General features: G+C 33.8%; 1 protein-coding gene across 1 annotated transcript in view; it reads right to left on the bottom strand.

Annotated features, from left to right (window-relative positions):
• Nucleotides 1–1,886: 1,886 nt before the first annotated feature.
• Nucleotides 1,887–22,529, bottom strand: part of LOC129275867 (anoctamin-7-like) — a gene marked incomplete at its 5' end in the record, with an annotated part of 38,349 nt that continues 17,706 nt past the window's right edge. The window contains 7 exons of the mRNA XM_064109754.1: nucleotides 1,887–3,401; nucleotides 12,706–12,825; nucleotides 15,328–15,418; nucleotides 18,186–18,319; nucleotides 19,605–19,810; nucleotides 20,413–20,549; nucleotides 21,406–21,558. Of these exons, the coding sequence (XP_063965824.1) occupies nucleotides 3,381–3,401; nucleotides 12,706–12,825; nucleotides 15,328–15,418; nucleotides 18,186–18,319; nucleotides 19,605–19,810; nucleotides 20,413–20,549; nucleotides 21,406–21,558 (862 nt within the window). The remainder of the gene's footprint in view (nucleotides 3,402–12,705; nucleotides 12,826–15,327; nucleotides 15,419–18,185; nucleotides 18,320–19,604; nucleotides 19,811–20,412; nucleotides 20,550–21,405; nucleotides 21,559–22,529) is intronic.

Here is a 22,529-nt window from a genome sequence, read left to right as displayed (position 1 = left end):
GGAATTCTAGCTCCTAATCACTTCTTTTTATCGAATGTGAGACTAAAAGAATTAGAACTTCAATAAAGTACTTTGTGATTAAATACAACAATGTTTGCTGACCTAAACGATAGTAAAGTTTTTTCAAGCTCTTAAATATTTTTTTTTCATGGAATGTGAGACTAAAAGAATTTTAATTTTTTGTTCATTTAGCACTTTGTGATTGAATACAGCAATGTTTGTGGACATGAAAAAAATAAAGTAAAGTTTTTCAAGCTCTTATATCATTTTCAATGGAATGTGACACTAAAAGAATTCTAACTTTTTGTTCAATATAGCACTTTGTGATTAAATAAAACATTTTTGCTGACATTAAAAAAAATAGTAAAGTATTTCAAGTTCTTAATCATTTTTTTACGGAATGCAAGACTAAAAGAATAACTTTTGTTCAATATAGTACTTTGTGATAAAAAAAGGTAATATTAGCTGAAATAAAGGAAGACTGTAAAAGACCTCTTTAGAAAGGATTCAGGAAGACGATGAATAATACCTAATAATGATATTTCTTTGAATGAATACAATTCCAATACCATAGGAAGACTTGTCACCATAAAAGAGAAGTATAATCAGCCAACTTTTAAAGTTTGCTCAAGGTAAGAAAATGAATATGAAAGACAGAGTATCAGTAAAGTACAAGATAACAAATTCTGAACAGTAATGATGATATCAAAAGTAATATATCTAATATGAAAAAACTCATGCTCCACCGACTGAAATGCTGAAGTACTATCCAAATTATAGCTAGATGATCTATTCCAGTGCTCAAGGCATTCAGGGAATAATTCCTTGATACCCATGCACACCCGGGGGCCGTTTCATAAAGCTGTTCTTAAGTTAAGAGCGACTTTAAGAACGACTGGTGATCCTTTCTTACGAGCTAAACCATCGCCATTGAATATACCATTTACCATAAGAAAGGATCACCAGTCGTTCTTAAAGTCGCTCTTAACTTACGAAAACAGCTTTATGAAACACCCACCTGGATGGAGAGTGGCAGATGTGGATTAATGCCTTGCCACCCAATATTTACAGCCATGATTTGTGTTCATACTTAAGATAAAGGACAAGTCCACTCAAACCATTAGTTGATTTGAATAAATAGAGAAAAATCCAACCAGCATAACACTGAAAATTTCATCAAAATCGGATGTAAAATAAGAAAGTTATGACATTTTAAAGTTTTGCATAATTTCACAAAACAGTTATATGTACATCCTGGTCGGTATGCAAATGAGGAGACTGATTACGTCATCCACTCACTATTCATTTTGTATTTCATTATATGAAATATTCTCATTTTCTCCTCATTGTCAAAAAGATTAATTCCTCCCTGAACACGTTGAATTAGCATTGTTTTAATACTACATGTATATGGTTCAGTCAAGTTGGTCCTTATTGTCAAATCTGTAAAAAATGAAATATTGTACAATTCAAACAATAAAAAACAAAAGAAATAGTGAGTGATGGACATCACCGACTGTCTCATTTGCATGTCACTGAGATGTGCATATAACTGTTTTGTGAAAAATAAGTGAAACTTTAAAATGTCATAACTTTCTTATTTTACAGCCGATTTTGATGAAATTGTTAGCGTTTTGCTCATTGGATTTTTCTCTATTTATTCAAATCATCATTTTTCTGGGGTGGACTTGACCTTTAAAAGCACTGTACATAACAAATGAGAGTAGAAAAATGAATAAAAGGGTGCAAATTGTCAAGAAATTGGCGACAATTTACAGTATCAGCCTTTCATAATAATATCTTATTGTTTTAGTTTTTTAAGCCAATATAATAGTTTACATAAAAGTATCAGCCTTTACATAATAATACCTTAATTATTATTTTTTCAAACCCATATAATAGTTTAAATAAAAGTATCAGCCTTTACATAACACCTTCATTGATTTTTTTAAACCAATATAATAGCAAGTGAATACAAATCCTGTACTATCAAACAATCAGGAACATAATTTCAAAATATCTTTTTCAAGACTTTCTATACCGTTCTGAATGTACATGCAAAACAAAATAAATAAATCAGATACCTCCCAATGCAAGAGTCGTACAGACTTAAACCAATGCAATAGCTATTGATCTGCTCAAATAAATGGTCTATTTTCTAAGAATGAGCTACAGTACTCTTTTTTATCTAAATAACCATACCCTCTTTGTCATAAAAGTCGATGTACAAGTATAATACTTGCATATAATCCAAAGCAAAATAATAGGTACAAAACATATACATAATTACACATTGTATGGCCAAATTCATATCATTATACATGTATGTCTACAACCATCTGCTCTGCCACCATAAATAAACATTTTCTTTTTAAATATATATCTTTCTGATTACTATTACAATAAACTCCAAATTAGAAACTTCTGGTTAACTAGTAATCCGATGCTACCTGCATCCTTATTGAAACCATAAATTGTTCATGGCCCGTATTCTGAACTCAGGTTTAAATTAAACCCTGGTTTAAAGTTGTGGTTTAACTATGGAGAGCCAATTGGAGCACAAATCCCTAACAGTACACATCCAATTTATTAACTCATTTGACACTCAAAGCATTCATAGTTATCTGGGAATGACAAATGAAGCATTTTTCGTTAATATTATGAAAACAAAAGGAAACAAAATAGTAAATATAAGAAAGATACAATATAAACAGAATTTTTGAATTTTTGGCTCTCCATAATTTTAGCACAGACTTAGACTGTGGTCTAAGTTAAACCCGACTTCAGAATATGAGCCTATGGGTCCGGGCATGAGCACATGCATAAGGGTGATAAATGTCTAGTCTGCAGGCACAGACCCTGATTGAAACTTTGATCAACAAGTGTGTCTCCACACAAAGACTAGCACATACAAAACTTGTGCCTTTTTCAATAGTGCACACATGGAAAAGAATCTACCAAATGCAACAAAATTCCATCAAAGATAGTACAAAGGTCAATGCACTTCTAACAAAGATAATATAAAATGCAATATATACTCCAAATATTAATACAGTGTATTTTTATCCTTCTATTCAAAGCTACAAACTTGAAAGATCACAACTGTGCAGGTGATGGTCCTGAATAAATTGGCAAATCTAACTACACTGTAACTAAATGGGCGTGACAAATTTTCATCTAATTAGTTACTTTGAAATAATTGTTCTAGAAGGGTTCTTAGTTCATGAAATATAATTCAAACTAATGCCCTGTCATCATTTCCAAAGCAGCCTAGAGTCAACCTCATCTTCGGGGCTTCACTGAAAACCATCACCGAAATATAAAAGTAACAAGGATACAAAAAGCGTTGAGACCCACGGATGTTCGATGATAACGCCATGTCAGTCTTCATCCTTCTCAACCTAAACATAAAAAAATATATAGAACAAAAAATTAGACACAAAGGGAAAAGAGGGGATATACACACCATGAAGAGTGAGAGAGAGAGAGAGAGAGAAAAGAAAAAGAGAGTAAGAGAGAATGAAAAAAGAGAAGTATGGAAACTTATCAGTGCCACCCAGATGTTCATAAATCATCTCGTCATGTGTACATCTCTTAGGGTAAAAGGATAAGATGACGTCGAGATCTCGGATCTCGGCATGTCTACATCCCTTGTGAGAGATGATCAGATGGCAATTAGATCTTGGATCCGAGATCTTGCCATTGGATCATCTACTAAAAGATGTAGACATGACGAGATCCAAGGTCTCATCATCTGATCATCTCTCACATGGGATGTAGACATGACGGGATCCGAGATCTCGCCATCTTATCCTTTTCCCGAATAGATGTAGACATGACGAGATGATTATATGAACATCTGGGTGGCACTTTTAAGCTTCCAAAGAGAAGAGAGATTAAAAAAGAAAAGAGAGAAACAAAGAAAGATAAATGAGTGGGGAAGAGAGAAATGGAACAGCAATATAAATAAATGCAAGAGAAAGAGAGAGGGGGAGAGGAGATCTAGGCGAAAAAAAATAAAAAAAAAATTGAAGAATAAAAAAAAAGGAAAAGAATACAAAGAGAGTTTGAATAGATATTAAATGGGCTGTAAGAACTTAAGCTTATTTGAAACTTGTTGGTTAAATGTGTTCTATTCTAACTTTCTTCCAAGGCAAATGACATCCATATGTTAATGCACTACACTATATTCAGTGTACATGTATCAGATACGCAAATTGGTAAATTCATTTTTTTTAGAAAGAATAAAAGAAAATGGCAATAGAATACATCACTGTATTATCACCTAAGTACTAAATTTTAACTTGATATCTTGTTCCAAATATCAACAGGAAAATTACAAAACAAATCTTTTGAACTCATCATATAACTTTACAAACAAAAGGCTAATTATCAAAACACTAACATGCTCAATTTTTGTTTGTTTGATGAAGTTCTTTTGATCAAAACACATAAAATGGATTCATACATTTATAAATGCAATGAATAATTCTTTGTTTATGCACAAAAATGTCACATTTGTGAGCAGAATAGTTGAAGAAGAGATGAAAAAAAATGAAATGGTGAAAAATAATTTACATGTAAAACACAAACACAATTATGAGATAAATCCCCAGCTATCACTAAGTGCAGCTAATAATAAACAGTAACACGCATAATTAGACTCCAGAGACAGGCACTTTAAAGATAAACAAAAGTAGTTGCAGACTTGCAGTAAACACTGATTTTATGAAAAAGTCTGTAAAACCGAGGTTAAGTTTCAGCCTTTTAGGTCTGAAACTGATAAAGTAATCTAAATAAAACTTTGTGAAATCATGAGATCTAAGCTGAAAATAAAAAAATCACAATGAAAAACGCCAAGATAAGCACATGTGGGACATCATTATTGCTGGGAAAATTACCTGACATTTTGGTGAAATGTCATGCTTACTTTTCTTATTTCTCAGCAATTACACATTTTCTTCCAGAGCCATTAGGCACATACTTTTCATTCATACGTTCAGACACTTGAATGGATCCATATATTGGAGTCTGCACAAACTCATTTTGAAATCGTTGCACAACTGACATTTCTCTTTAAAGGTAAATACCAGTTGTGGTAACGATCTCGAAATTAGTTCAAACAAAATCAAATGAAATTACCACCCAAATGTTTGTATGTATGAATAAAAACAAACCAAATGAAATTACCACCTAAGTGTTTGTATGTATAAATGAAAAATACGTGCCAACTGGCTCTGAAAGAAAATGTGTATTTGCTGAGAAATGAGCAAAATACGGTAAGCACAGAATTCCATCATATGTTGTGTAGTTTTCCAAGCAATGTTGATACACTGTCCCACATATGCTTTTCTCAGTTTTCTGTGTTAGTGATCAACAGAATTATTGGTTTTGAGCTAAGATTTCATGATTTCACAAAGATAGGTTTACATTGATGTACCAGATCTAGATATATGATAATATGGTGACAATTAAGCTTGATTTAAAAGACTTCCTCATTATAAAAATTGTTTGCTGCAACTACTTTCTTTTACCTTTAATGTAAACAGACAGGGAGGTTGGCAGTCTATGAAAACACTTGTAATGACTTAAAAGCATAGGATCACTTCAACTATTCAAATATGGTAGATTGTCAAAAATGTCACTTTTTGACATAATAATAATAATAGATGGGATTTGTAATGCGCCAAATCCACTTGGCAGAGTGCCCAAGGCACAGTGAAAGAAAGAGAAAATTACAAATATATTAACAATAAATTATGAAATGAAGAGTGGAAAATGAGGATTTTGTATAAAAATCAAATTTTGCAGTGGTTATCTATTTTGTCATCTTAAAACATAAATTAGGTTTCAGAAAAATCACTCATAAATACAATTTTAAATTGCAAGCATTTACAATGTAGGTCACTTATAAAAAATGTCATGTTTTACCACGGTTTTCTTCAGTTCTGAAAACTATTCTCCAGCGGGCTGTGCTCAACATGATAGTCTTACACTTTTTCATATTTCTCTACCATAATTTGAGTCATTAATAAATACAACTTTATATTTCTAGCACTTACCATTTAATATTTCTAGCATTGTACTTGTAGTCACTTTAAAAAATTCTTATTTCTAGCATTTGATTCACTTATTGAAGTTTCATTATGTGACAATGTGTTTTGTTTCATGTTCACACTTATTTACTCTCGGGCAATGAAGTCCAGATTTTTGCAAAGTAAACACATCTCTTTAAATTGTCTAATTTGTTTAATTGTGTATGCAAATTGCATTGCTTCAGGCACTAAAATACAAGTACTGTAACTAATTCCCTCTGAACACAAGACAATCCATTTCCAATCTCATTTTGGAAAAGTTATCATAAATACTAAAATTGAAATTTCTGTCTATTGCCAGCCTCACTGTAGGAATAAAAAAGCAAATTCAATTCCAAATCGGAATGATGTCATATTATATCTTGAGCTTCACTCTGACCACAAGGTTTGCAATAAAGCAGAAATTGATTTTAATATCTTTAGCATTACTCTGATGCAAAATGGGATTTCTTAAAAGGCTGCTTGAATCAGATTGTATAGTGTGCAGTGGGCTTAACAGACATAAAGGTGCAAAATCATACAAGGGCCATTCTCTGTCACATGAGTGCTCTTAATTATGACAAATCTTGACTCAAATTACTAATAACTCCAACATTTTTAGAGATTTAGTAATTCCAGAGTAATATAATAAGCTATTATTTGGAAATATTTTTTGCTTTCTCCAATATGCAGGTTCAAGGTCAGAGGTCAAAAGAAGTGGGTCAGTTGTGTGACTGATTACACAGAAGCATGATTTTCAAAGTTTGATTTCATTTTGAAATTCCTGTAAATTTCAAAATGAAAATGAACTTTCAAACTCATCAAAAAATAACTCATTTGTTATATAGATCTAATTTTTTTTAGATTCATAACTAATTAAATTCCAGATTTGTCATAATTGCAGTCACACACGTGACGAAGAATGGCCCACAAGCAGAATAGTCTACTTCACAAACATAAACTAACACGGAGATTACATAGACACTTGATTTCATCAAAGAAAACTAAATACGGATGAAAGACAAACTTCATATGCAGATGATTAATGAAATGTTAGAAAAGTGCATTACCTAAATGCGAAGATCGTAATGCTGGTGCAGCGTTATGTGAAAAGTGTCACACACACACCACATTCTTTTTATCTTCTTTCTTTGTGTGTGAAACAAGCAGGGGATGGATTGTGAAAAATGGTACATACATGTATTAGACAATTTCAAGATATACAGACTCTGGAGAGCATTTCATCAACACTTTTGTCTGACAAGTTGTCCGATCTGAAAAGGATCCCTGAATTTGATTGGCTGAGAAGTACCATTTCTATGGTAATTGTTGGATAAAACAGGACTTGTCGGATAGAACGTCTGACAAATAATTTCATGAAATGCTCACCAGGTCTACAAGTCCAGAGAAAAGAAAATGAACTTCATTTAGTTTTCACCTTATTATTCAAGTTTACAACAGATTCAAGCTTCACAACATGATAAATAATTTTTATTCAAATATTCAAACATCAGAATTCCCATTTCCAAAGGAAAGGTCATCTGTGGTAAGATTGTTAAAAGCTAAAAAATCATTGATTTCTGCTAGTAAATCTGCCAAGAAAGTTCTCAAGGCTGGTGCCAGGGAAATTTGATGGGAGAGGGTGGATGACCTAAAAGCAATGTCATTTTTTTTTAAATTGACCATCAGAAGTCATGTGGTGTTACACAACCCAGATCTCTATCTTTGTATCCCCCCTATTCCCCCCTTCTCCTTTTTTTTTCTCACACCCCTCCCACTGACTATTATGGAAGGAGGGGGGGTCACCCCCTCCCCTGTAGCACCATCCCTGAAAACTACTTGAATGAGCCATTGCCTCTTGTATAAAGCAAATAATGCACCATGCAACTATAAATGAAGAAAAGCTAAGTATATGAAGTGACATGAACATTTTGGATGCTCAAACTGGTTGACAGGTATAGCAATAATGTCACAATTTTGGTCTAGATGATTTATGGAATAAATGGAAGAGATGAGGATATTGGGCGAGCATTCCATGAAAAGTATAGTCAGTGATTTTCCTGACCAACCAGGTGCAATGATTTCAGTAGCTTATATTAAAAAAATAGTCAATGAATTGCTCCCCTGTATTTACTATTGATGATAACCCACTTCAGGGGGGGGGATATTATATAAGAGTATAGGTATGGGGACTACTGAGCAGGTAATGTTATCATTGATAACTTATCAATATACAGTACATATTCATACTAGAAGGTGGATTCCCAAAGTTAGTCAAAAAAAATTCAATAAATTAATAATCACCATAAATACAGTTACTAATATCATATAATCAATATAACAAAAACAAATCTGTAACAGTAAAATAAGTTCATATATGAATATAACTCCCACACACTTTCAAAATAGAATAACCAGTATTACAACTTGCTTCATGCAAGTGCTAATTTTTGCAAATTAGTCATTCTCAATAGGTCTAATGATTTGGTGAATGTGCTGTGCATTAACTTCACAAACTAAAAAAAAATCACATACATGTAACTATCCTCACACATATCAATTAAAAACAACCTACTTTCAATCAAACCACATGGAATGCATCTTTGTCATCACTTGTGGAAAAATGAAAAAGAGGCAAGGGATTTTCAATGAATATATGAACTGATAATTGGTGAATAGATTTCACAAACAGGTTGTCAATTCATAAATCTGCTGGTAAGTTACCAACTTCATGCACAAAATCATGCAAGACTGGAACATGTTCTTACAGTTGTAGTCGGCACATAGCTAGGGATACATCATTTAGCAAAAGAACATGTCACCAGTTGCATGTTACATGATTTGTAACTTACGAACAGCTTTATGAAACTACATAAACTTAAGATTGAAAATACATGTGAATTTAGAGTTTGTGAATTTTTTATGAGCAGCAATTTCAATGAAGCAGCATTGATGATGAACTGGGTTTAAAGATTACCAAAGTGTGACATCATCAATTTTTGCTCGTCAGCGTTTTTGATACCATATTTTGGTAGAGCATGAGGAAAAACCCCCACAACCCAAATTTGATGGGAATCGGTCCATGGGCCCCAAGATAGGACCTCATGAATGCATAATTAGCCCCATTGAAGTCAATGTATTATTGGCCTGGTTCCTAACAATTAGAACTGGGTCAATAATACACTGACTTCAATTGGACTAACTATACATGTACATTCATGAGGTCATATCTAAGGCCCCATGGACCGATTCCCACCAAAGTTTGGTAGTACATGTGTTTTTCATCATGCTTTAACAAAATATGGTATAAAAAATGCTGAAATGCAAAAAAAAAGTTTTTTGTGATGTCATCACTTCGGTACACTACAAGGAATGTGGCCACCACATACCTACCCACACGTAGCATAAAGTCATCCTCATACTAAAGGTGGTTCCATAGATTCCATACTAGTCTGAATGTTAGTAAAGGAATCATTGATTTATTTTCTTTTTTGTTCTTCAAACTATCACCATCTTTCAATTTTAGATGACCAAATCATTGAGGGGTAGAGGACTAGTATATTAAAGGGAATTCTCATAAGGAAATGTCCTAAGATTTAAAGAAAAGTAGTAAAAAATATGTCTATATAATTACAAATATATAGTCAAATATTAAAAAAAATCAATTCATCACCAACAAGACCTATATTGACATATAACGGTTGAAACTAATTTAATGGTGGGTTGTGTGGCTCCAATGTGAATTCAGGGTATTAAAAAAAGTTTTGCTCAGACTATTATGATACTACAACCAAGTATATATACATGTATTTCTGGTTGCCCTGTTGCATAAAATTTACTTTTATGGTGACTCTGCTATCCAATGGTAACTTCAATGGATTTTTTTATGTGATTGGCAGTTGAACATTGTTACCATGGTAATTAATTTTATCATTGGATGGCAAAGATACCATGATACTAAATTTCATTTATAAAAAGGGCCCTTGATAAGACTTTCACTTTGATTAAATGGTTTTCATTTCCTTTGCTCATCCTTCAAAACCAGAAAGGTGTACCATGCATTTTTGTCGGCTTTGACTATATATGTGAAATTCTTGGTTGCTTTCATCGGCTTGGAAGTACTGGGTGATTTCAAGTCCAGTGTTAGTGTTGGTGTTGGAAGCACAAATTGGATAGTGTTTTCTAGCTCCAAAACCTATTCTGAATAACCAAAATGATACAGATCACAATTTTAACGGCTCAACACCTTGTGAGTGACTTTTCAGGACAAAACTTATTTCATGTTTGGTGCTATGCTCACGTAAAACCTGACCTGACACCAACACCAAAAGGTCAACACTGAACTTGAAATCACCCACTGTTTCTAACCGTTACTAACTGTCAGAGCTGACAGTATAGTCATCAATGACAACTTTCATGAAACACCTCCCGTATATTACTGCCCGGTAATAAATAACATGTTTTGGTTAGTTCTCGTATGTTTCCATGATTGTGCCACCAATCCTCTACACTAACATGATGTTGTTAGAGTGATTGATTTAGTAATTTCAATTCGTCCGTCACCCTGTTTCTGCCCTTATCACCACAGCGTACTCACCAAGGACAGGTACAGCAAATTACCCATCAGTTCTGAAAATAAACCATCCTCCCATGAAATATACCACAACATAGTTTGTATAAAGAGATACAGGGTTTGTATCAATATCAAAGCTTTGAAGAGGAATGTGCTTTGCAAAGAAAGGTAAGACCATTTCTATAGCACCATTGACAATGCATAAATCTTAATATGTGATAGGAAAAGACATGTCAGAATTTTATAACGTTTGCATTTGAATATTATGCAAAAGGTGAAATGAAAAGTACACTGATTTATTTCATCTCGGATATAAATTCATTAGCATAAATTGTGTTCCAAGAATGGATGGCAGGAAGATAAGGGCAAACATAGCAAAATGGAGACTAAAATGGAAACAGTGCAAAAAAATTCTGAGATATGACTGATAATAGTCAAAGATAAAATCAATAAAAAAATGTATATTGCAAGGGATAACGCTAATCGATCTCCTGGCATGCACCAATTGTTAGCAATATTTTGCAGCTTAGATACAGAAGGCAGCTAAATGTACTCGATAGTGGCAAATGACCCATGACCTCGTGACACTGGGTATATATACGCCAAAGTTTGTGCAAGAAAATACTGGATCATTATTATATATTCAACTGGAAAATTTAACATTACCTTTGTACAGGCTGATCGATATCATTCTGTCAGTTGGCATACTAGTGCAAATTAACATCAATCAAGTAATCTTTTATAATCATGTTTGCTAATCTTATATTTGAGCTCAGAGAAATTGAGCACATGAACGTGCAACCCAAATGATCTATAGATATCGTTCAAAGGCCCACAAAAACTAATATTTACAACTGTCACTTTCAGTTAAAAACACAGAATTTTGTAAAGCTCTTGGAGAGGGTTGGTTAAAATTAGATTCTGGTCAAGCAATTGGAGAGTGTGATAATACTGAAATACAATATTGGTTGAACCCATGGTTTATTCAGATTATCTGTATAAATTATGTTTAATACTACTGATATTAAAAATATGTCCAATGCTGATGCATGCTTTTGTCACAGTGCACCAAATGACGCCTGTTGCCATGGTTAAGTGTACAATTTTATTCAGGAATCTACTCTTTTGAAAAGTGGACTAATTTTAAAACAGTGGACTCGGTTGTCAATGTGGTGCACTGTAACAAAAGCGCGCCTCACCATTAAACATTTTTAATAAACGTGATAAACTAAGCATAATTTATACAGTAAATCTGCATAACCATGGGTTCAACAAAGAAGTTTCTATGACCGCACGTCAAATTTACTCAAGCAGTTGTTCATTTCTAAAGAAACACAAAAGGAAGTACGGCAGTTTCAGGATCAAGAACTGTAGAGTGGTATTATTTTTTTATTTTATCCTCAGATCAGTCTATTTATTAATATTTACATGTATACAAAAACAATAAAAAGTAAAAGTTCAATGAAACAATGCAATAATTTTCTGTATATCACATCATTTTGCCGAACCGACTTTTGCTATTACTGGTACCAAATAAATAATCATACTATGGCTGTAGCGCAGCATCAAGACTAAAAGAAAAATTCCTTTCTATTTTGAGTCTCCCTTGAAGTCAGTTGGACTTTGCACGCTTGCAGCGAGCAGAATTATGTTTTTATTATTTTAATATTCCTTAAACATGCCAAACTTCAAATGAAATGACTGTACTTCTTGGAACTCTCATATTTCATGAAAATGTGATATGTTAAAAAAATGTGTCACAGTCGGATCGTGTGGTGTGCGGCAGGCTTAATTTGAATTAATGTAAAGAACTGAGCCCTGTCATGCAAAGAGTTGCAACTGATACGAATCAATTGCAACTTTGAGAGCAATCTCGACAGTGACATTTGGAGATAAACTTCAAATCAATCTCAAGTCTTGAATCAATACCAAACATCAATCACAACTTTTAAAAAGAAAGAATCCTCAATATTCAAACTGAAAGGCCCTTGGAACAGGCTTTAGTTTCATGTATTAAAGGGGGCAGCATCACAATTTAAAAAAAAATGGAATAAATACCTGGAATTCTTGCAGCGCTTGTTTGCCCATGTAAGCTTCTTTCTTTATCTTGACCTCCAATGCTTCAGGAATGTCTGGGACGATAAAGTCAATGAATCTTGAAATACCAAATACAAAATGCTGTAAAGAAAAAAAGAAGCGATTTAGATCAATTAGGTAATAGAACATCATCACAAGGCAAGAGAAGTAAGGACTCAAAGATATATCTATTATTCAAGAATAAAATATCAAATACAAAATGCTGTCAAGAAAAAAAAAAGTGGCAATTCTAGATCCAATAGATAAATAAATACAAGGCGAGGGATGTACAAGTACTAAAATGTACCATTTTACAAGAATGACATAGGAAATACAAAATGCTGTATAGAAAAACAAGTGGAACGCCTCTGGCAGTCTCACCTGCATCACGCAATTCAATATAGCAGCAGTGCTGACTTTGAAAAACTACTATAAAATAATTATTCACAAAAACACCATTCATATAATGATACAATACTACGTTCATTGACATTTGACCTTGATCATGTGACCTAAAACTTGTCAGTGATACTTGATTACCCCTATATCCACATTTTATACACTATATCTATAAACTTTAAAAGTTATGACAGCAATCTAATCCTTTAAAATGGCGAAAGTTCAATGACCTTTGACTTTGGTCATGTGACCTGAAACTTGCATGAGATGTTCAGTGATACTTGATGACTCTCATGTCCAAGTTTTATGAACTAGACCAACATTACTTACAGAGTTATGATGGTAATTGAACAAATACAACATGGCCAAAGTCCATTAACCTTTGACCTTGGTCATGTGACATGAAACTTGCACAAGATGTTCAGTGATACTTGGTTACTCTTATGTCCACGTTTTTATGAGCTAGACCAATACACTTACAGAGATATGATGATAATTCAACAAATACCCCCAACATGGCCAAAGTTCATTGACCTTAAATGACCTTTCACCTTGGTCATGTGACCTGAAACTTGGACGGGATATTCAAAGATACTTGATTACGCTTATGTCCAAGTTTCATGAATCAGATCCATAAAACTTTTAAAGTTATGATGGTATTTCAACAAATACCCCCGACTTGGCCAAAGTTCATTGACCTTACATGACCTTTGATCTTGATCATGTGACCTGAAACTCGCACAGGATGTTCAGTGATACCTGATTACTCTTATGTCTAAGTTTCATGAATCAGATCCATAAACATTCAAAGTTATGATGGTAATTCAACAGATACCCCCATTATGGCCAAAGTTCATTGACCTTTGACCTTGGTCATGTGACCTGGAACTCACACAGGATGTTAAGTGATACTTGATTACTCTTATGTCCAAGTTTCACGAATCAGATCCGTAAAATTTTTAGGTTATGACGGTAATTCAACAGAAACCCCCAATTTGGCCAAAGTTCATTGACCCTAAATGACCTTTGACCTTGGACATGTGACTTGAAACTCAGGCAGGATGTTCAGTAATACTTGATTAACCTTATGTCCAAGTTTCACAAACTAGGTCCATATATTTATGATGACATTTCAAAACCTTAACCTTAGGTTAAGATTTTGATGTTGATTCTCCCAACATGGTCTTAAGTTCATTGATCCTAAATTACCTTTGACCTTGGTCATGTAACCTGAAACTCGGGCAGGATGTTCAGTAATACTTGATTAACCTTATTGCCAAGTTTTATGAACTAGGTCCATATACTTTCCAAGTTATGCTGTCATTTCAAAAACTTAACCTTCAGTTAAGATTTGATTTGATGTTGATGCCGCCGCCGCCGGAAAAGCGGCGCCTATAGTCTCACTCTGCTATACAGGTGAGACAAAAACAAGAGGCAGCTTTAAGCCAAATAAGTACTCTGAACATCACAAGGCGAGGGTGTAAGAAATAAAATTAGAGACCCAATTCTCCTTTTTCTAAAATGCCAATTCTGAAGAATCAAAGAAAAATGTTAAGTTTCTACAGTGACAAAGCTTAACATACAGATGCTTAAAAACACTGTAAATAAGTTTGACTAGCAGATTTTTCACTTCTGAGTAGTTTTTTTTTTCATTGATTTTCAGGATTTCTACTGTATTTTTTGTAATTCAAATTGGTTGGCCTGAAAGACTGTGTTTTCCATGAAATTCCTAGAATTCTATGTTCTTCAATTCCATGATTTTATTGTTTTTCATGTATCATGAAAAACTGGGGATTCTAACTAAAAGAGAATATTATTAAAGAACATAAAAATAAAGGAACTCAAAAATTTGAAGTGTTGTTTATCATGCCTGCATTCTTAAAGACAAAGGGATATCTGGGGGGCGTTTCATGAAAGGACTTGTCGGATGTTTTATCCGACAAGTCCCATTTTATCCGACAGTTACCAGAGGAACAGTGCCTCTCAGCCAATCAAAATCATGGAAAGATGTCAGATCTGACAACTTGTCGGATGAAAATATTGATGAAACGCTCCCCAGGAAGCATTTCACAAAGGATCTTGTCAATGACTTTCCCTGACAAATCTGCTCTCAACCAATCAAATGAAAAGATTTCAGTAGCTTATACAAGTTCACAGTGAAAACCATTGAAAAGTGGCTATAGTGAAATGTTCCTTGGGTCTTACCTCGAAGAGGATGACAAAACCTAGCTTGACTGATAAAAGCTGCCAATAGAATCTGGTGTACTCTCCATTCATATCTCGGAAATCTTTATATCTGGAGAGGAAAAAAAACTCAATTTTTACTACCAACAATGCCATACCAAAGCAAATTGATACTGTGGGTATTATGACCTACATATAGCAAAAGTGAATGGGTTGCATGTGAAAATGTTGAGAGGGTAATTTCCTATACACGCATTAATAATAAAAAATAATAATATGCAGTTTTTATGTAATGCAAATTACAATTAAGTCTCTTAGCTCTTAGAAAAAGGTAGAATAAGAAATAAATAAAAAGAAATCAATCACATATCAGAACTAACATGATTTGATTCTACAAATTGGAGATTGTGATATAATTAAATAAAAGTCCAAGAAAATTCAAGAGCACCTGCTGATCTCTAAACTTGTTTAAGGTCCATGCTAATTTCATTTTACAATTAAATTTGAACTCAACCTATCAGGAACAATGCGGTTCACATAACCAAAATTAAATAATCTCACGCTCTAAATTGGCAATGCAATAATAAAACAAAATCCCTGTTAAAAATGCAAATTGGCAACTTATCGTCAAAGATAAGAGGATTGTTGCCAATTTTAAGAACAAAAGCAGAAAGATTGATGATATTGATAGGCATACACATCTGTAAAAACCATCTAAAAAACTGGATAGAGCATATAAAGGGATGGTCCTGGCTGAAAATATTTATATCTAAATAAATAGAGTAAAATTCACAGAGCAAAATGCTGAAAATTTTATCGAAATTGAATAAAAAATATCAAAGTTATTGAATTTTAATGATTATCAATATTTTGTGAAAACAGTTATATGCCCATCGTCATGATTTTTCATTAGGTGGGCTGATGATGTCACATCCCTACTTTCCTTTTTCTTATGTTATTACATGAAATCAAAATTGTTTCAGTTTTTCAAACATGTGTAAATGATGTGTCTCCATTCTGATGAAATAAGTTGCAGTAATAAATAACTAATGCACTTAATCAGTTGTCAATTCAATTGTTTTAGTTCTTGGTAGAAAATTTTTGAAAAAACCTAATTTCATACAATAAAATACAAAAGAACAGGTGGGGATATGACATCATCAGCCCGCCTAATGAATATTCATGAAGACATGCCTAGAACTGTTTCACCGAAATAATGCAAATCTTTAAAATTCAATAACTTTGTTATTTGTTACCCAATTTTGATCAAATTTTCAGCATTTTGCTCTGTGAATTTAACTCTATTTATTGAGATATATCTCCAGCCTAGATCATCCGTTTAACATGCTCTTTTGAGGCCACCACGGGAAACACTTCAAAGTACTCCAAAAGGTCAAGCGCACACAAATCTCCACTCTTTCTCTTGCGTGTGTATCAATGCGTGCTGTTTCTTACAAGTTGGTATGGCCCCATATACTGTTAATTACGCCTGTCATACTTTGGCAAAAGGAAGCAAGTTACAAAAGTATCATTTGTTGTAAATGAGCAATGTGTGTTCGTCATTTAAATAGGCGTCAATGCAATTTAACAGCATATTTTCTTCAATATATTTCCATAGAACGATAATTTCTTCCCAAAATTTTGCCTGAATGTGCAACATACAAAGGGTGCTTCAGAAACAACAATAACTCAAATTTGACTGATGTGTCACTTGCTTCCTTTTGCCAAAGTTGGGCAGATGTCATGGAGTACTTTCCTGTAGCTTCAAGGTTGTGAGTGTGGCAGCACACAACAAGCTTTATCCAGTTTATTTTATTTTTCGTATATCTTTTAAAGTCCTCCTCCTTACCTACAAAATTCTTAATGGTCAATTCCCCAAATATCTCAAGGATCTCATTTCTTTACGTTCTAGCACCTCCTCAAGACCCCTCCGTTCATCATTTACATTGCAGTTAACTCCTGGACCGCGAACTTAAACAAAATATGGTGACCGTGCTTTTTCTTCTATTGCCCCTTCTCTTTGGAACAAGCTACCCTCTTACATGCATAGTGCCAAGTCCGTCAGTCAGTTTAAGGCCCTGCTCAAAACATACCTTTTCAATCAATGAATCCCAGTTGTGGGTCGGTCATTGGAGGTGCACACCAGTTTTAATCTGTTAGTATTTTTTTTTTGTCTCTCTTAATGATTTTTGTCACACCTTGTGTTATTACGCCCATTGAATTTGTTTTTTCCCATGTAAAGTTAAATTCAGAACACAGCGCGCTTAGAAACGTCCGTATTAAGCGCCCTATAAATGTTTTGTATTATCATTATTATCAAAAACCCCATAACACACACACACATTGAACACACTTGAAGGGAAGTTCATCCCGAATAAACGTTTGTTGTAAAAATAGCAGAAAAAATAATGAAAAATATTAGTGAAGCTTTGAGGAAAATCTATTAAAGATTAAGAACGATATCAGAATTTAAAGTTTTTGATTTGTGACTTCAAAAACGAGCAGCTGCCCCTACGTTATGTAATATAAAATGCATGAATTTCATTTTTTTTTTAAATGGTTTACATGTATGATGACTTATTTTTGTTTTCTTTTTACAAACGGGTGTGAAATGGTTCTTCTATTGATATACTGAAGGTACACGTACAGTAAAAACCAATTTCAATTTTCTGAGAAAATGACATTTCACTGATTTTTTTAAAGTACAATATGTAGGAAAGCTGCTCGCATATGGCGTCACAAATTCAATAATTAAAATTCTAATAACTCTTCAATCTTTTATGGATTTTTCTCAAACTTTTGGCAATATTTTTCATTATTTTGGTTTCTGCTATGTTTACAATAATCTTTTTGTCAGGGTGATCTTTAAACCTACTAACCTGCAAGGAGCATCTGGAGCATCTAACGGAGCATAGGCTAAGGTGAAGTTAACATACCCATCCAAACTGAAATTATATTGGTACTGATAGAGCAGCTTTGGTAAGAATTCGGATGTGAAGGCAATCAAGAAGGCCTGTTGGCATGATGAAGGATGCAAGAGAAACAACAATGGTTAATGTTAACAATCATTTTTTATCTAACTTGGGTGTTTACTTTTGCATGAAAATACACTTCTAGATGAAAAACAGTTTTGAAAAATGCAGTGAAATTACTGACATATGTCCTTAATAGACCATCTGGTAATTATAATTCTTGTGCGCTATTTAAGAATGAGCCAGGGAATTTGAATGTTGGTAATTTGATTTCAAGTTACCGCGCCTTAGTGGGGCATATTGTTTTAGGGCTTTAATGTTAATGTATCATTTCCATTGTCATTTTATTCATTAGTGAGGAAAAAGTGTTGGGTGGGTGGGTGTGATATTGCATTGATTGCCAGGGCAATTTTTTTTTTTTTTGGGGGGGGCTTAAATTTTAAAAGTATAACTCCCATATCAGTTTCTTTATCAGTGTGATAATTGAGTATCTGAATATATAAACGGCCCAAGTCCATTTTTGGGCGAAATTGAGTTAAATATGGGAAATCGTTCCTTATACAATGACTCATCTTGTGTATAAATGATAAATCTGAAATCATCTCAGAAGTCTTAAATAAAGGAGGAAAATCTGGTATGAGTGTAAGAAAAGCTCAAGTCCAGGACTTGGGCTTTTCTTACATTTCTATCATAGTGCCCTCTCTCATTACTTTTTCTACTTACTACAGAAGTCTACCATGTATATGAATGTAAGAATGACCCAAGTCCATGATTCTAAAAACGACCCAAGGCCAAGACCACCAGATCAAAGGCTCCGCCCACAAGTAACATGAATATCAATGTTCATAAAAAAAATGTAGACTTAAATTAGTTTTATGATGTTCTCTGATGTCTTTTGGCCAAATATACTTTAATTGCCCAAATTTAAAAAATGTATTTTTTTTTTCTTGAAATAAACTCCTATGGACTTGAGCCTTTTTTATATTCATATACTCATTTAGAGCTGGATGGATGGGTGTGATATTGAATGAAGTGCCGTTCTGATATTTCAAGTGGTTGAATGTTCCGACCAGCGAGGACAACCACAGTCACAACATAGTCGGCAGACACAGACCCTAATTGTAACTTTGATTAAAAAGTGGGTCTTATACACACAAATACAACTTGCCGCTGAGGGGCCCTTCTGTGCACGAGCAACAGATTGGAACTTTAGGCTACATATTCAGACCTCTTTCCGTGAGTAAAGGACCTGCTAAATAAGCTAAGGACAACATTGTTGAACGGAGAAGTCATGTAATTGTCCATTCATCCATGATCCAAACTCACATTGCTGATGACAGCGATCTGTGCGATAATCTCAAGGATGTCGAACCACACCCCGATGTCTTGCGCCCTCTCGGCAACTGGTCGGCGCAGCTCACTGACAAATTTCTGGGCATCTAGTCTTATCTCAAGCCAGTTGTTGAGAATGGCGAAAACAGGGGCAAGGGGGAAGGCAGCCACGAAGATGGTTATAAACCCAAACTGGATGACTGCAGAAAAATGATTGAAATTATATATAATATAAAATTGTCCTGAATTTAACTTAACTTAATAACAAATAACTGAAAATTGCTGTACTGTATTGGATTGAATTAAAATGAATTACTCAGCTCAACTGCATTGAATTGAATAAAATCAAATTGAACCGCATTCACTGTATTTCTTTGAATTGAGGATTTGATTTTAACCGACTTGAAATGAACAGCACATGGATACACAACAATGATTGAATTACTACGCTCAATGGAATTAAACTTGAAAAAAGAAATGTTGCCTTGCACTGAATTGAAATTAAGTTGATAGAAATTAAACCGAATAAATTTGAATTACACAGAACAAAATAGGTGGACTACAGTGAGTAAAATGAATACATTTGAATCTTACTAAAGTGAGTGGAATTTCAAAGCCCCTGCATATAAAGTAAAGGTTATACTACGATCACAAAACTATTATAAGTTACTGTATCATATATCTCGTATTGCATAATTGACTGGTACAAAGCAAATTAATAGTAGATTTCTAACAAGGTTTTATTTAAAACAACAACTGAGCTATCTTTGTTGCTCTGATGCTTAATTGAACATGAACTTACTCATCTCCAAATACTCCTCAAAGAGGCCTTCATTTGGTACAAGTTGGTAGTCCTCTTCCCAGCGGGATCCTTCTTCTTCCGATCCTCCGAACGCCGAGCCCTTGAGCTTCCATCTGATGATAAACTGCTTCAGTTTCCTGGTGGAAATGTGGAAATAATTTGACTCAATCATGGACTTATTGTTGATCATTCTTCATGCGATTTTTAATACTCTGATGAGTGCATGTCAAAAAGTTCAATATCTCCGTTTTTAATAGCACTGTTGATTGGTAACATTGAACAGGTTACGGTAACTAATAGATGTTCTTTATATTTCCTTTTTTTTTTTTTTGCTTTTTAAGTCTAAATACTTAATCAGACCTCTCAACCAATGTAATGTGATTATATGTGATTATATGTCCAATTTTAATAGCACTGGATTTTCCAATTGTTGATCGGTTAAACATTGCACAGATTAACTAATAGATATCATATATGTTCTTTATATATCCATGTTTTTGTGTGCTTTTAATGTCTAAAGACTTAATCAGACCTCTCAACCCATGTGATGGGATTATATGTGCAGGATGATTTCGCTTAAAAGTAGGAAAGAAATCCTATTTCTCATTGGGTTTTACAGTAAAGTTATTAAGAAAATCAGTTAAAGCTAAGTTAGAGTATAGGAATGCCATTTCAATAAGAAATGGTTGAAGCTATCCTAAACTGTTTATCATACACCAGCATGCTTATTTAGAATAACAACTTTTAATCAACAGAATTCAGGCTTGCTTTAAACTATATGCATTTCATTATCGTTTGCTTTTCCTAGTGTAGCTAGTATAGGGAACAACATGTGGGACTTGTATACTATAAATGGACGGGCATAAATAAATTCCAAAATAAAAAAAAGGAGATTATGACAATGAAGAAAAAAGAAAAAATGAGAAAGATGATAAAGAGACAAGAAAATCAATAAATTCTAGGAATAATATAAGAGGTTTAAATGACACTTACGGAATGGCTACTTCTTGGCAATTGTTGATGATTTGCTTGCCAACCATGATAATAAAGAGTTGCTGGGCCAATTCAACGAGACATCCACCGCTACCACAAGCTTCATCTCGAAGACCAAAGAATGTGTTGTAGTTGCCAGGGTAACCAAGAAACCTGGGAGAAGAACAATACTAGTTTCTTACGGAAAACTTTCTATAATTCAAGGTCTGTCTATCTTTATTTATCTAGACAACTATTCATTTATACATTTGTTTGTTCAGTCATCCATCCCTTCCTTCCTTCCTTCCTTCATTCGTTCATTCATTCATTCATTCATTCATTCATCCATTGTTGTTATGTTGTTGTTATTTTGAATAGGCAAACTAGTCAGTTTTGACTATTGTTGCCTTGTAAAAATGCTTTCCTTTTTTTTTCTTCAAAAAACATAATAATTTCTTTGTTAAATCTATATCAGTTAGAAAAGTAAAGGAAAAGAGAGGAAAAAATTCATTAATTTCAGTTCATTTAAACAAGGTATTAATAATATAATCTGCTTTTATATAGCGCTTAATACATCGGAACGAAGTGTCTAAGCGTTTTACAGATATGATATTACCCCAGTCATCGGATTCAATCAGTCATTCCCGCACACAATATGTGGACATCCTCCACTCCCTGGAGAGTATTCCAGTCAGTCGCCGGTGAGGCGCACACAGTACTGGACAAGCTACAATGCCTTTCACATCCTGCCAGGTACCCATTTAGCGCCTGGGTCAAAAGTGGCAAAGTGTGGATTAACGCCTTGCCAAAGGACGCCAGACCGTGGTGGGATTCGAACTGACGACCTTCTGTTTACAAGGCGAGAGTCAGAACCAATATACCACAGCTCCTCCACAGGTAGGACAATTAATAATCATAGTATCATTTTCCATGGGGCCCATATAAAAAAATACAGTACAACAATTAACTTTTTGAACAATCTAGAAACAATATATAGAACATCTAAACAATTTTACTTGTTGTTATACTCCAGAAAAAAAACAATACACAAGTACCTGGTACATTTATTTTCTGTTACTTCAGTTCAATTCAAATAACATTACCTTTTTTTTCATTTAACATTGAGTGGTTACGTATTGTGTGCA

This window comes from Lytechinus pictus, chromosome 14 (genome assembly GCF_037042905.1).
Source record: "Lytechinus pictus isolate F3 Inbred chromosome 14, Lp3.0, whole genome shotgun sequence".
Lineage (NCBI taxonomy): Eukaryota > Metazoa > Echinodermata > Echinoidea > Temnopleuroida > Toxopneustidae > Lytechinus > Lytechinus pictus.
This window is presented reverse-complemented; position numbering and strand designations above follow the sequence as displayed.